At 38.2% G+C, this 16637-nt stretch overlaps 1 protein-coding gene across 2 annotated transcripts in view; it reads right to left on the reverse strand.

The window, feature by feature from the left end:
* The window catches only part of ENPP1 (ectonucleotide pyrophosphatase/phosphodiesterase 1), a 55433-nt gene continuing 38796 nt past the window's right edge, over positions 1-16637 (reverse strand). For both annotated transcript variants that reach the window (XM_080583847.1, XM_080583848.1), the window contains 9 exons: positions 14721-14808; positions 11491-11666; positions 10891-10942; positions 7930-8084; positions 5727-5862; positions 4644-4724; positions 3647-3779; positions 2765-2921; positions 1-1894 (listed from right to left, as the gene is read on the reverse strand). In XM_080583847.1, the coding sequence (XP_080439973.1) occupies positions 1727-1894; positions 2765-2921; positions 3647-3779; positions 4644-4724; positions 5727-5862; positions 7930-8084; positions 10891-10942; positions 11491-11666; positions 14721-14808 (1146 nt within the window). In that variant the 3' untranslated portion in view covers positions 1-1726. The remainder of the gene's footprint in view (positions 1895-2764; positions 2922-3646; positions 3780-4643; positions 4725-5726; positions 5863-7929; positions 8085-10890; positions 10943-11490; positions 11667-14720; positions 14809-16637) is intronic.

Here is a 16637-nt window from a genome sequence, read left to right on the forward strand (position 1 = left end):
TCAAGAACAGCATACATCATCCGATGTTTTTATTGGTCACAGGCAACGTTACAAAGCAGTTACACTGAATAATGCTGTCACAGTCATGTCGTCATGTGAGGTTGCTACAACACATTTAAATTTCACACAGTGAAACTACTTTAGGAAAAAAAAAAAACATGCTTGTAACAGAAGGTCAAGAAAATACACTTAGGTAAAGGAAAAAAATGTCCCAGGACGTCAGCCCACTCAAACTGAAGTTAATGGGAAAGCTTCTATTGACTTCAGCAGGCTTTGAATCCAGCCTCCACCATGCCCTGACCAAACTGTAAGGTCAAATGCCTCTCTCTGCTCAGTCACAGACTCTTCAGTCTTCTAAAATACTTGTGCGTGATGTATTTTCTTTCTTTTAAAATGAGAAGAACAAATGTGTAATTGACTACGCCAAACTTTATACATAACAGAGGCAATTTTGGCTCATCAGTTTTAGAGAGAGTGGGAGAATTACAAAGGCGAGAGTCTAGAAAAGGAGGGAGTTTCTACACTCCTGAGTGCCTGTAGCAGCTGTGCGTGTGACCTGAGAGCTTCCAAGAAAGCTCATGACATGCTTCTTCAGGATTTGCATCTAGCACTGTCTGCGTTCAAGATAGGTAACTTATGTGAGCTGGATGATGTAGCACTAAAGAGACAGCTAAAAATGTAGCTAAGATCTGACTGTTTGCTGCCAATGGACAACTGAACTGCCTGTGAGCATTTACTGTAGTGATGAGAAGTAAAACCTGTGCCATTAAAGAAGATCATATTACCATTTTAAGGCAACAATCTTAGTGCAAAATTACCTTTTCTTGGAGGAAAAAAAAAGAATTTCAAAACCACAAATGATGTAATCATGCACCAAATCTAAAAAGGCATCTTTGCTTTAAGAAAAAAAACTATTTTACTTCAAATTAAACTTATATTTGGTGAAAAATTATTTCTGAGAGGTCAGGCATCTTTCTGATTATTTTTTTTTCCTAATTTGTAGGTGACTTGATACATCATATTCAAAATAATTCTGAGGACGCATATGCAACATGTAAAATATGCATCAAACTCTCCCTCAGTGTTGGAGACACTAGAGGGCAGCAACATACCAACACTTCACTGCTATCAAAACTACCTAGGAGCCTATTCCTTGCTGAGGAAGTTTAACGTGTCAGTCTTACTGCTAACCTCAATATAGGTTCTTGCACCATAATGCTGCATTATTTTATGAGACCCAACGCTCAGAATGCAATTCATGCTTCAAGGAAAACTGGAGTAGAAAGGTGCTGCTGTTTGTATTTCAATGGTCAAGAACACAGTTATTTCCCCCAAACTGTAAGATATTTGCTAATTATCTCTATTTTTAGAGTAGAATATTGATCATAACCCATACCTCATAAATTTCTTCTTCTCCAGTGCATGTAAAAGATATTTTTTTTTGTTTGTTTCTCAGACTATGATGATCAAATGCCAATAACATTTAATAATGGACATGGTTTACCACATTCAAGTGGGAATGACAGGAGCTGCCGTCCTGTGTTATATACATAGTCCATCAGGAGTCCCTGAGATACAAATATGGCACCCACTCTCCTCCCTACTGGCATTTTGGTCAAGAGATCTCAATAAATGTTCCAGCTTATTTAAAAAAAAAAATCATTAATTAAAAACAGTCTATTTACAAATCAGTTGTGAAATGGACAACAACATTCCATAGGAAAAATCAGACTGTTTCAAAAGTTGGTAAATATGTTTTTAACTGTAAAATCTCAGATACTGGCTGTTTTCTGTCTTGATAGAAGCTGAGTCCTGTAAGTAATTCTATATCTCTGACCCGAGCTGTGTGAAACTTCATTCTCTCTTCAACCCACAAAGACTCAGACTTGCCATCCTATTGGGAAAGAGGAAGAAAAACAGGGTTTGTAAAATGTAATTTACTAATTGACTAAACATATGTCAGGGAATAAAAAAGACATTTTAATGTTTTATAAGGGCAAAACGCAGTCACTGGTGGCAAGCATTTAACAAATAGAAAGCACTGGCTTCTATAAATAGTTATAATAAGCTTGACTGAATTTAGTACTTGCTGTTAACATCCTCAAGTACACAGAACGAGAATCTGCACCAGCTGAAAGCTGGTGATAGTGAGGAGTGTCTGGTGAAGTCCAACATCTATCCACCATCTCTATCATAAAGCTGCTGCTGAGAACTGTATTTGACTTGGGGAGTGACTTGTGTAAATCTCTGTAGGACAGGTCAGCACGCTTCACATGCTTTGTTCTGGTTTATATGGAGAATAGCTATGTGGATTCCCATCATAATGCCAAGGCACCTGAACTAGAAGCAGCCAATGCTGTTCAAGACTATCTATGTCTTCTCCTTTTGGGTATGCATTTGATCTACAACTGAACCTTCTTTGTGGATGAAACCTTCTCCTAGAAGCTCTTCAGCCTTCTCAGATATTATGACTAGATACTACTGCTACAGAAAGTTATGTATTCATCACACCAATTCTCTCAACACATTCTCACTACTCCACTAGCTAAAAGTCTTGGTCTTTGAACAGAAAATGCCTATTTTCACGTTTAAGCATATATACACATTTTAACATAATTCTGTTTACAAAAATGTCTTCCCTCCTGGGATGATCATGATAGACCTCAGGGTTTTTACAGTCTTTAATTAGCTAATCACTGATATTCAAGCAAAACATGTTCAAGCCTCGCTTCTGATGTGTATGGGGACTAAACAGCCTACTTACTGTGCAGCTTTCACTGTTGTCTTCTCTGTGAGGCAAAATGAAAGACAAGGCATCTAGAGACCCTTCACATTCCAGAGGAGTTTCAGAAGTATTTTTACAACTAGTCAGCATAATGAAGAAATGACTTGGAACAGGAACTTCTGAGTTACCACGGTGTCTGAAATGCATAAGATCTTTCAGTAAATCTACCAAATCACACTTGTGCAAAGAACAAATGGCAATAATCAGCTATATTCTGGCATAATGACTTTACCAATCCATGTGTTTAATTGAAAGAAAGCCTAGTCCTGGAAGGCAAATTCATCTGCAATCAAAGTTGACAGTATATTCCAGATATCAAGTTTGGCTTGTAGGCTGATCCAAATAATGAGTTTGATGAGGTATAACAACTAAGAACTGATTTATCATAAAAAGGTGCAGGAATTTACCATCTGTCCTCTATCTTAAACCAATTTTGCTAGCTGGGACCAACTACTACATTTGTGCTGACAACTTAGTAGTGGAATACTGCCAGATACATAGACTCAGGAATATCAACCACAATACTAGAGATAAGACCCTGCCTCATCCGCTCCTAGAGGCAATGGCATAAGTTTTCAGGCTAACAGACATTATTCCACATGCAACAGCTTCTCTTACGCTTCACTGTCAGGTTTTAGGATGACACATTTCTAGCATGCATTTTCTATGTGCTTGTTGTTTACTTCTGAGCTTTACACAGCTCTGTCTGTTTAGAGCCATTTTACTGCCTCTCTCTGAACTGTCATAACCTGAGAAGGGTCCATCTCAGCAAGATGCCTTCCTGGCTAACAAGGATCATAATTACTTTGTGACTTCTAATGGAGTAGAGAAGCAAAGGATTACAATGCAAAAGATTCTCACCTTTTCACCTTTTCTGGGGTATCATACAGTCCATCAAAGTCATAATCAAACACAGGACCACTGACTACATTGACACCATTTCTGGCTGCAGCATATTCAGGCAGCAGGTATTGATGGAAGTAGTTCCATAACACTGAAACACAGCAGTTGAAGTGGTAAGCATCATCTCCAAGGTAGGAGATGTTAATATAACTGTGCAGAGTTTTCAGTAGAGTACAGGCAGGCATGGTAAGCTAGGAAAATAGCAAATTATACAGGTGTTCAGAGTTTACAAAGGCTACATCTATCATGGCTAGCATGTACACCCACATCTCTATTTCATGTGCATGTTTTCAGTTTAGATGTACATGCAACGTCTCCTTACTTCTATATTTTTAATTCAATTTAAGAGAGAACTACTGCTCCATTACAAAAAAAGGACACCTCTTTTGTCCAAAGGAAGTGCCATACTTCTTATTCTTTTCACCAGGAATGTGCTTAATCTCCCTTAGCTGACTGCCTTGTGTCCAGTCTCATCTAGGAACACCCAGGTCTTCATATCTTTTCTGCTAGAGATTTGATTATTTTCCTGTTTTCTTAGTGATTGAGACCCTAAATTTCTGCCAGGAAAGTCATCTGAGATTAGGAGATGTTCCTAAAATAGGAGTGAATTTAACTCACATAACTATACAACTGGCATCTAGGTTCTCTAGAAGACACTGTATAAAACCTTGTTTAGATTGGTAGGGAAATGCAAGCAAAAATATCAGGCATTAAATGGAGACATCTATACTACAATCCTGTGCAACTAGCCAGTTGATTAGGAATCCTAAGCTCACAATGGTAGGTCTTTGTCCCACAGGTGACAAGCCTACTTCAAGGAAATTTTCACCAATATAAGAAGTCCACAGTCTGGGCAGCTCTTATTTCACAGAGACAGCTGTATCAGGGATCTTTTGAATGGTTTGGAAGCAAGCAAGATATCAGGAGTCTTGCATTCAAATGCACAAATATATACCTTTAAATGCAGGATACATTGGCACAATGTTGCTGGTAAGCAAGGCATCATAGTGAGGTTTGCTTGCATCTGTCATCAAATCTAAAATCAAAAAGGAATTAGTTACTTGGATTTGTTACTTTAAAAGCATGAAAACACAACTTTAAAGATTAATGTAATGATGTTAATGTGGAGCTGACCTAACTTCACTTCTCAAAGTTGATGTGGGTCTCAGTGGTAACTTCAGTACATGCTGAAGTTTCCAGTTCCAAAAATAAAATAATCTTAGCAGCAATACTAATTGCACTTGTCACAGTGGACACATATTTTAACATTTTAGAATATCAGAACAGGTTTTTGAACTGAGGGGAAGGGTATAAAATTCACCCCATGAATGTCAGACCAACTTGTTCTGCCTACAGAATTTCGGCACAAAAATAGGAGCTCTGTTTGACTTTGGAAGTTACACTTGATGTGGATGTTAAAATAACCTACTACTCAATACTTTATGCAGTAAAATGGATGTAGAATACTTCCAGATCACATCAACAACAGTTCACATACAACGTAACCATTTGTAAACAGACGAATATTTTTGTAATATGCATCGAGAGCAAGAGCATAACTTTTCAGACCAAATACTAAATCCCTTTACTAAAGACCACATAGGGCACGTAAGAGTATATTTCAAGTATAAAATAAACTTAGCATGGCAGTTTTTCACTTAAGGACAAATGGCTCAATTTTACTTTGGGTAGTTCCAACTAATTCCTGTCACACAACGCGAATTTGCAGTTTTTTAGTTTGCCAGACTTGACTCATGTTTTATACATTCCTTCCAGTTTCTTCCGTGAGATGCCATGTTAGAAACTTGACAAGCTCAGAAGCTTTCAGGAAGTAGTAAATGACCTTGGACAACCCACCAACTGCTGAAGCACCTGCAATGTTTTTCTTTCTCATATGCTAAAAAGAATTGCAATAATTCAGCAACTACTGCTTCAAACTCTGATTAATCAATCAGTAACATTTATAAAAGAATATAGCTACTGCATTACAAATTATTTAAATCTCATATACTGTAAACAATGAAGGCAATGTATTTACTTGGAGGAGAAAGGAATCCATAAGATAGCTGAGGATGATGGTTGTAAAACGAACATGTCTGGTTATGATTAAAAGGAATACGAACATCCTTGTGTAAACAGCTGGAGATACCTTCTGTAGCAGAAAGCCATTTGTCCTGTTGAACAAGAAGAAAGTATCACTGGTAAAATGGACAGCTGACTTGCAATAATGTCACAGGGTGGGGGATTGAAGAACTCTAAATACTTAGCAACAGTTGCCTTCAGTGGTAGTGAAGAGACTTAAGATTCAACTGGTATCCCTGTTTCACCAGTGAAAAACAAGCCCTCCCATCTGCTACATATTTTGTAAATAGATTGAACAGAACTGCAGATTTCTAGTTGACAGTAACTTTTTCCAAATGAAAAGTCAGAGGTCCCTATTAAAGATAACTTGATCTGGTGTGAATGTATTTGCCCATTCAGGCTAAGAATCAGAGGCAGCCAGATGTGCTGTTAGTCATCTCTCCCCACATGGCCACTTGCTACAGTAAATGGTTGCTTCAGGCCACCAAACTCTCCACAGATTGAAGATCAAGCCAACCTTGACAGAGCTTAGTTTGATTTACTTGTAGTAGTCATTATTTAAAATCTATGAGGCCCAGATAATCGAACCAAAAAGCATCTTCTACAGTCCTAATTCAAGAATGACTTGGCTTCTACATCTTCTCCAACTTGGAAAACCAACCTGAAAAACTTTCGTTCTTGAGATCAGTGATCTATCTGCATGTATATGAACATTTTAGCATAGGGCCGAGGACAGCAAAGGCCAGATTTATCTCCACCGACTCCCCCCCCCCCCCCCCCCCGAATCAGGATGATCTGGTGGAAAGATTGGATTAGGGCATGAATGGTTGTAGATAGTACAAAGATTATCTTTTCAAAAGGCTCCTACAGCACTATGAGCACCGCTTAAAGACTTAAAGGATAGCCCTGCCAAACTGCTATAGTGGACCTATGTTGCCAAGCCGTAGACTCATAGGGCCTCAGTACCACTGGCAACGGTCTCCACACTTCCTGGTGGATCTGCTCTCTCCACAAGGCAAAAACCGCAGCTCATGCTGAGGAACAGGAAGGAATCAAAGCCAATCCTTACTAATATAGGAAAGTAAATAGAAGATCATACAAAATGCCTTTTTATATCTCACATATATTTGGACTCAGTACTGAGGCCACTTCTCTTCAGTATCTTTATCAATGATCTGGATGAGGGGATCAAATGCACCCTCAGTAAGTTTGCAGATGACACCAAGTTAGGTGTGTGTGTGTTGATCTGCTTGAGGGTAGGAAGGCTCTGCAGGAGGATCTGGATAGGCTGGAGCGATGGGCTGAGGCCAACTGTATGAAGTTCAACAAGGCCAAATGCCAGGTCCTGCACCTGGGGCACAACAACTCCAAGCAGAGCTACAGGCTGGGAGATGAGTGGTTGGAAAGCTGCCTGGCCGAGAAGGACCTGGGAGTACTGGTTGATAGTCGGCTGAATATGAGCCAGCAGTGTGCCCAGGTGGCCAAGAAGGCCAACAGCATCCTGGCCTGTATCAGAAATAGCGTGGCCAGGACTAGGGAAGCAATTGTCCCTCTGTACTTGACTCTGGTGAGGCTACACCTCGAGTACTGTGTTCAGTTTTGGGCCCCTCACTACAAGAAGGACAATTGAGGTGCTGGAGTGTGTCTAAAAATGGGCAAAAAAAGCTAGTGAAGGGTCTGGAGAACAAGTCTTATGAGGAGCAGGTGAGGGAGCTGGGTTTGTTTAGCCTAGAGAAAAGGAGGCTCAGGGGAGACCGTATTGTACTTTTTACAATTACATTAAAGGAGGCAATAGCAAAGTGGGGAATCAGTCTCTTCTTCCAAGCACCAAGTGATAAGACAAGAGGAAATGGCCTTAAGTTGCACCAGAGCAGGTTTAGGTAGGATATTAGGAAAAATTTATTCACTGAAAGGGTTGTGAATTGTTGGAACAAGCTGCCTAGGGAAGTAGTTGAGTCACCATCCCTAGAAGCCTTCAAAAAATGCGTAGATGTTATGCTTCATGACATGGTTTAAGGGTAGACTTGGCAGTGCTAAGCTAACTGTTGGATAAGATGATCTTAGAGTCTCTTCCAACCTAAATGAGAGGTGTTCAGGAATAACTTATGCTCAAGCTTTTTACTTTTCAAATTTGCTTTAACCTTTATTCAGTTACTTACATCTTTGTTAATGGTATACGCATTCCACAAAGACATCCTGTAGTCCTTGCTGTACGCATTTACATAGCGGTAATGGTAAAGTAGGCAGTAATTATGTCTCTTCTGCAGAACTCTGGGTCGTCCATAGGGCAAAGTAAGTTTCTCTGTCTTCTTAACTAGAACAGAAATAGTGCTTGTTACGTTTCAGTCAATACTGATTTTTGAGAACCCTCCTCTCTTATACACCTACACTTGCCCTAGTTTCTAATTACCAAACAGAGAAGTCACAGTAATGGAGTAAAAGAAATTAATTCTTGTATCAAAGGCATAGTTTCTGTGACAAGGCAATAAGTAAACTGACAATGCCAGTATAAAGTAAAACACCAATATCCATAATTCAAACATACCAAGTTCACTTTTACAGTATAGTTAAAACATTTTGCCATTTAAAATAATAGATGAATCTGATGCAAATTTAAGTCTTAGTTGACTTTGTGTTTTGATATAAATATATAATGTGGGATCTGCTTTTACTTAACATTTAGATGGGACACAAACAAACTGTCATGATTTCTAAGCTGCTAAAGGGACTACTTTAGCATAACCCACAAAGTCATATTAAAAGTGACACTTAAAGGGCTATGAAATATAGAGATCTAAATGAAATACTGGTTAGATCTTCAGATGCATGTGGACTTGCTTTATAATGACGGCGATAGCCACAAAAGCTTTCTTCTCTCTCTCATGGACCACACCTCTTTAGAAAGTTTGTATATGGAAATAAGTATCTCCAAGTGCCTTATGCAAGATATTGCACAAATCCTTGCCTAAGACACTGCCTGTTTATATCGATTGGCCAACCACCTCATCCAACAGACGAGTGAAGACTTTCCTTTACAACCGTATCAGAAAGACAGTATGTGCGATAAGAAGAGGAGAAGTTATTAAACATAAGCTGAAGAGTAAAGCAGAGTTAGCAACAGAATTATTTAGAGTCAATATAATTTATCTTAAAAAGAAAAAAAGGTAACTAAAGAAAGTCATAAGAAACACATGCTCTTGTAATCATCTGCTGCTGTCAAAAGACATCAGCAAAAACTTTCAGGTCCTTCTCCCCACCCACCCCCCCAAGATAGATTTAAATTTCATCAAAACATTGAAGACTATTTTGCTGACTGGAAACAAACAAAAAATAAGTTCTTCAAGTTTCTAGTTCTCTGACGTAAAATAAAAAACTAAGCAAAGCTAGAATATTATGAAATTATCTTAAATGATAAAAATATTACTTTGCTCCTGAAAATTGAAGTATTTTCAATTGTTACAGGTCTGGAATTATAAGGAAGGGTATCAAGGTTCAAAGGATATTTTCTGTTAAGTAGTTCACTGCCATGCACAAATCTACAACTTCAAGGCAATTGTTTTAAATGAGGAAAAAAAACGTTCAATTAATGCTGCAGTTTTCTTTCTCACTGTAATTCCACATCACAAAGAACGTCAAGATTATGACATTTACTTCTCTGTCCATGAAGGAAAAGGCAAACATTTTAGTTTTTTTTTTTTTTCATAAAACTGAATATGCAGTTAATACCTCATTGTTCTCACAGGCTGTCAAGTTATAGTGATCAAAGCCAAAATACGCAAAGGTAATTAATAAACTCTAAATAAGCTTAAGGAGCACCTAGTCTGGCTACTAAGTTTTCATTATCTGTGATAATGCCTTTTATAACTAATAAGTGCACAATTCATACAGCTTAAAAGCAAATTGCTGCTATTAAGATGAGTGCTAACATAGGTCTCACTCATAATCCAAGCCCAGACCCCACTGTTTCAGAAATGTAGATTGAGCACCTTAGGTTTATATTTTAAAAAAATGGGACTAAAATGGATTATGTGCCTGGCATATTTCTTCAAAGCCAGATTCAGCAGAGCACTCAGGCTTCTACCTACACATTAACAGCTTGTTTTAGTGAAACTGCTTACCTGCTACAGGAAAAGCACATACTTCTGTATCTTACTAACTGGATGTCACTGTGTGCTCTCATGGGTGTTACAATACAGAAAGATTTTTAAAAGGCTCTGGGACACATTTTAAGAAGATGCCCTGTTGTTAGTGGAAAAGACTCAAGAAAACTCTGCCCGCTTTTTGTGCCAGGGCAAACTACACAAGTCAACAGAAGGCTTAAATTAGTCCTGAATAAGCAGCAAGTATTGCTGTATGCCTGCCTGTAGCTGGCATACAAATCCAGTAGTTATTAGTGAGGTACAGTGTGGTGTCACCAAATACAGAGTTTATTTGCTTAAGAAACAAGGTTTAATGAGCAAACACATGGCAAAGGTCTCTATCAGCTTATTTCTCCTTCTGACAACCTAATTATCTTGATTTCACTTTTTAAAGTATTAGTATCAAGGTATTAGTATATTCCATTTCAACTTGATTTTCATTATTTATTTATTGTCTTACTTGCTTCATGCCCAAACTAGTCTATTTTGTTTTATGAGTCATGAGCACATTTACCACCTTGCAAACTGCAGCTCAAACTTGGCATGTGTATGCCCATAGTTTTGAAACACAGCAGAATCACAACAAGCAATGACTTAACCCCATGTAACAACCAGATCACATGAATACTCCATGCTTCATTATAAGTGTGCTGGCGTCACATTCTTGTCAGATACTTCCCTATACAACACCTTTGCTTTACCTTCTGGAGTGATCATTACTTCAGTGCTGGAAAATTCAGATGATACATGTGCCATAGAAACACACGTACAAGAATAAACATTTATTTAAGAACAAATGGTTCAGCAGGACTGCATCTGAATCCCAAATATATACACATCACTATAGCCCCAGAGTAGTTCAAAGAATTTTTATCCCACATGTCTGAGATTTGCTCAGGGCTTTAGACATCAAACATTTCATGTTTTTTAATCATTCTTACATTTTTGTTATCATTCTATTCTACTAGCTAAAGTGCTTACCTTCTGTTTCAGTGAGATTTAAACGCTGTTGAAAATCCCTTACTGGCAAACCCTGTAAGTATAAAGCAAAAACACTGAGATTCTCCTATGTGTTCCACAAAGCAAATTATGAGGTACTGCTACACTTAAAATAACAAATGTTAATACTTCTGTCTTGCAAGTTATCCCTGTACAGAACTCACTGACATCTACGGGAAAGGAGCTATGGAGAATATTCAGAAACATGCTTTTGCCACAGGCAAATCAACAGCCTTGAAATACACAGCCCAAGGACACAACATAGTCACAGAAAGAAAGTTTCAACACAATTTAGTGAAGCAAGAACTGAATGCTTTCCCCATCAAAACTTGCTTCTGCAGTGTTTTCCAGGCTCTTCATAGCTGAATGTGTCTTTACATAAGAAAACTGCAAAAATGAACGTGCAAATACAGGCTAGTACCCACTAGCCCCAGGCAAGATTTCATTTTGATCTGAGACTAGATCAAAAAACAGATAAAAAACCCAAGCTGAAAAACTACAGGGTAAATACATAATCCAGAGTCTCCCTCTGAATACACCACAGACATCTGCCTCCACAACTTCAACCATTTCAGCACATACCACTGTCTTGCAGGAACAGCCAAGGCTCACTGGAAAGGTTCTTTGTCCCACAACAGAGCATTCAGAAGGATGGATTGTTTCCTTGGGATGCTGAGGGATGTAAACGGGATTCCTTAAAAGATGGTTTAGCTGTCCATGGGTTCCATTGTTTGGGGCTGGTTTCAAATCAAGCAAGTCTACAAAACAATTCAAATAACAGGATGTAAAAAAAGACTGTAACACACTGCTGCTTGTATTGTGATTACAGTTATGGGTGATTAAAAGTATGGGTGAGTCAATAATCCTGCACTGCTTGCTATTCAGAACAACTGAAAGGGAAAGTAATGACCCCTTTAAAAGGAAGCACATATATTCTCAGCTAGGGTTCAGGATAGTATTAGTCTGCTTGCAAGGACAGAACAAGCACAAAAAATAACAGAGGATTACTTCTAAAGGGAAGTGAACTTGCAGCATCCAAACATGCAATAGAAGACAGAATGGAAATCTCAAACACATAAAGCCTGTGGCTACACATTTAAGTTTTGGGGCATAAGTCTGTTTTTTTGTTGTTGTTGTTGTTTTGTTTTGTTTTGTTTTTGGTGGTGGTGGGTTTTTTTCTTTGTTTGTTTTTTAATTATCTGGAAATTAAGTACATACACTTCAGTTAAACATCACTAACGTGTAAAACTGTAGAATAACCAGCATAGAACATGGGTTCTGCTTAGCACTGAACTCTAAAATGTTAAGCTTCAAAATTCCAACCAAAGCAGAGTCTAACCATAAAAAATGTCTGTATTGCAAAACCACATCTGCAGTTAAAGAAACTCAACCAACTAAAAGCTGCCTAACACCAGTGCTCAGAGACACATCAGGCAGTTTTGCAAAGCTGAAAAGACCAAGCCCCATTTCATGTTTAATCCTCACTAGGATTTGTAGATTTTTTGTTCCTCCATCTACTTCATATTATTTCATAGGTTTAGTATGTTTTCAAAGTACAGCACATGATGAGACAGCCTTGTATCCAAAAGCTCAGTGGTTAGATCACTCACCTAGAGCACAGGAGTTCAGAGCTCACCTTTCCTTCCTACATGTGGGAATTGAATACATTTCTCCCTGCACTGTGCCATTCATGTTATGACCTCATTCCCTCCAGAATAAGCTGCTTTGCTTTGGGAAGAATAAATCAAGGTTTCTAAAGCAGTCCCTGCTCCAATGAACATCTCAAACAAAACAATATATAAATAATAATAATAAAACAACAAAAAAATAATAATAACCCACACCACAGAATCAATCCTGGAACTCACATCCCCAGTTCAACAGCTAAATTACACTCTTATCTTCTTATCATTTTAATTGGAGCATCCAGGAACTCACAATATCTGAGAAACCCCCAAGTCTAGCAGTTCGAACGCTTTGGAAAACATGAGATGAAATTCCCTCATTCAGACAAGACAATCAGTTGTGCATATCTGGTGTTCATGATTTGAGCTCTGATGTGCTGCATAAATTGGAACCGTTCTTTCTCTAGCTGCCCTTTGAAGAAGGTGCACCCTAGGAACCCAAATGACAAGGGAAAGAAGATGCCTTTTTGCCATCCAGAACCACACCTAAAGCCCTTAGCAAGGAAAAGGTTTAGGAAGTTGTCTCGTGTCATCATTTTCTACCTAAAAGTTAAGTTGCTGGCTTCTAACTCTTTCTGTACAGGATAGAAGAAATCTGTATCTCAGGGAATACACACAAGATGTCTCATCTGTCACTGAACTTGCTTCCATGAGATGCCAGTAAGGACTCTACCCCTCCCCTGAGGCATATACAGAAAGGAATGGGGGAATATAAGAAGGTTCAAGGAAATCAACCACTACATGACAAGACATCAAAATATACAAGGGTATGCAATACACACTTCCTAATGGCCTCTGTTTCCTATTCCAGCAAAGAATTTAAACATGTGGTTTAAATATGGTATACCTGAATATTGCCACTGATCTCAAGCACGTGCAGTGTTCCCGTTAAGTGCTTTCTGGATCAAACCCTTTGGCAACATATTGTCTCTCACAGAAGCATGTGTTAGAGCAAGCATGGATCCTGGCAAGAAAGAGAAGGAGGCAGGAGATAATGGCAAACAGGTGAAGACCTCGAGGGGAATAAATTAACTCTGAAAGCAGAAAAACTAGCAATGGGCTTTGGGAGAAACCATGAAATACAGAATGAAGGAGAACGGGCACAAGAGCAGGAAATAACAGTCACATTGTATGTGAAAGGGGAAAAGCAGGAGGGCAGCCAGGTCTGATTTTCTGAAATAAAACCCACTTCTCCAGTGCACTGAAGACCACAGAGGTATAAGAAATGGGGAACCTGAGTACTGCAGCTATGCAAATGAAGAGACTGAGCTTTAGAGCAAGACTCTAAAGCCATGGAACTGCAAGCTAACAATATAGTTGCAGACCATTAAAAGACAAAAAAAGGTGCATTTGAAACAGCTGTGATATTAGACACTGAGAATGGACAGGGAAACATCCAAATTCATGTATTAAAAGATACAATACATACATTGAACACGTGACACAGACATGGGTGAATCAGGGAGAAAGTCTATTACATGACTCAGGAAGATATGTCAATTTCAAAAAGAAAATCTCAAATTCAGTTAACTGAATTAAAAACATCTAAATCAAATAATTAAAATTGAAAACATAGAAAAGGAAAACAACAAGTAAGAACACACATGACAGACCTCACAAGAAATTGCTCAAGTGCATGAAAAATTGGATGGGGCAGGGGGGACATGACTCAGGCTTTCTGGAAATGAGCTGCATGGCAGCTGAACCCATATCCTCATAACCGTTACTGTGATTGCTATTACTACACTGCCTGAGTAAGGTCACCTGAGGGATTAATATTGAATTAAACTTCTAATTAAATAGGAGAGAGAAAGGGAGGGTGCCTTCTTGACAAGAGGAAGATTGTAAAGTAGGCAGTTTTAGTACTGGTGAGCCAGTGGCACGCACAGGGACTGGTGGAAAATACAGATACAAGCAGCCTAACTTGCACAGCCTGAATAGTTCTCAGTCATTTAGAAGCTGAATCTTTCTCAGAAAAAACAGCTTTTAATTAATGAAAATCAGCATGAAATCTTAAGGACAGTTTTCTAAGGACTTTAAAAAGTTCATTATTAAAAGAAGATTTCTGACACCCAAAAGCTGTTATGTTTTTAATGAACAAAGGAGACCCCCATTGATTGTACTTACCACACATTAAATTATATACTTCAATGTTTTCAAATGGATCAACCTGAGTTTGAAACTTGAATCCTGGTCCAAAACCAATGAAGATAGCCTAGGGTTCACAGAGAAAAGTGAAATTCTCTTTCAGACAGTTTGAAACTGAAAATATCTTCGCACTCAGCATTTTCTTCCAAAAACTTATCTTTACTTTAGCAACATAGTATGGATCAAGTTAAAACATCCTTTTCTTTAAAAATAATTCCAGTAAAACACATGTAATCAGATATTTGAAAAGATATAGCAATGATTTTAAAAAATAGTAAAGGAGTTGTAGGAAAACCAATTCTGTCTCGTTGCCTTTAAAAAGATTCCTTCATCCATTTATGAAGTTCTTTGCTCTCCTCTGCTTTCCAAGAACTTAAGCTTATTCTCCTAAATGATTTAAGTGATTTAATGAAAATGTTGAGCCAAAATAACCATTGCTGTTCATGCCCTGTTGTGGTTTAAGCCAGCAGGCAGCTAAACACCATTAACTCTACTCTAGCCGAAACCAGGACACCTGTAGACAATTTGGAAACTTTTAATTTAAGTCTGTAAAAACATCTGTTAGAATCAATGTTCTAAACAGATGAAGGAATTGTGAGATCCTAGACTTCTATCTCACATTTGCAGCTGTTTATTCTTCTTGCACCACTTCCTGAGCTGTGCTGGCACAAGCAATTGTATAGCCATACAGCAAACCTGATCCAGAAACTCGGTCACTTCAAAACATTTTTTTTTTCTGCTGGCTCTTTTTCATCTGGTTCAGTTCCCAGACCTATTTAGCTCTGCAGCCACGTAAAGCTTACGCTAGGATAGAGCAGGGTTCACTGCAGGACTAAGAGCAAGGTAGCATAGGCAGCAAATGCTTGAATTCAACTGTTGTCAAGATAATTGTTTTTAAACTTACCCTGAGATATTCAGGTAGGGTTGTTTGTTTGTTTGTTTTTAAGTAAAGCAGCTTGTGCACATCTGCCACATAAATATACTGAATGAGCAATGGATGCTTTGCATTCTGCAGATCTCAAAGCTCTTTGCAAACAATGCAATTGTCTCATTTCATAGCTGTGTGGCAAAAATAGAGGCTGAAATTTCTAACTTCTTTTTTAAGATGTTAGCATAATGCAAGCTGTTATTCTGCAATTGTTGCTACCAAAATCTGTGGCCTAACAATGTTCTCAAGAGGCCTAATCGCAACTAGATGAGGCAGGAATACGCTACCTCCTTTCTGTTGACCTGGGCAATTACACAGTATGAAATCTATGCTGGTATGATGTAAGCTACAACAGGATGAGAAAGACCAATTAGGGATGCTATAAACTGACAATCCCAAGTCTGGCAAGAAGTTTGACTTTATTGTAAAACTGCTTAAGAAAATTTATGCAGTCACACTGTAGCAGAGAGACTACAGTACGCTGTCATTTGGCATCACATGGCCCTGTTGGTTTAACCCATGGTTAGGTATAGAAAAATCAACAGATTTTCTGTTGTCAGATCAGGGAAGAAGAATAAGCCTGGAAGGATAAACTGATACACAATTAATACAGGTTTGATTAACAGTTAACAAAATAAGTTGATGTCAACACTAAATATTTCTATTTATCATAATGTAAAATAAGTCTTTAAAGAGTAAAATATATGTTTTACAGGGACTACATAGGTCTTTTTACAACACTGTTTAACTCACAACTGTTAGTAGATTTTATCCTGAAAATAACTTTTTTGAAATAAAGACTATCACCTTTCGTTTTGTTGATAGAGACCAAAGCAGAGAATAGGTTAAGTGACTTGCCCAAATCAGAGGGAGCTGACTGAGAATATGATTTCATGTTTCTCAAGTTTAATACCCTATATTTCCTTTCCATTCCTTATTAAAGAGAAGATGTTAGGGACTCTGTCCTC

Source organism: Anser brachyrhynchus (genome assembly GCF_964034855.1).
Source record: "Anser brachyrhynchus genome assembly, chromosome: 3".
Classification (NCBI taxonomy): Eukaryota; Metazoa; Chordata; class Aves; order Anseriformes; family Anatidae; genus Anser; species Anser brachyrhynchus.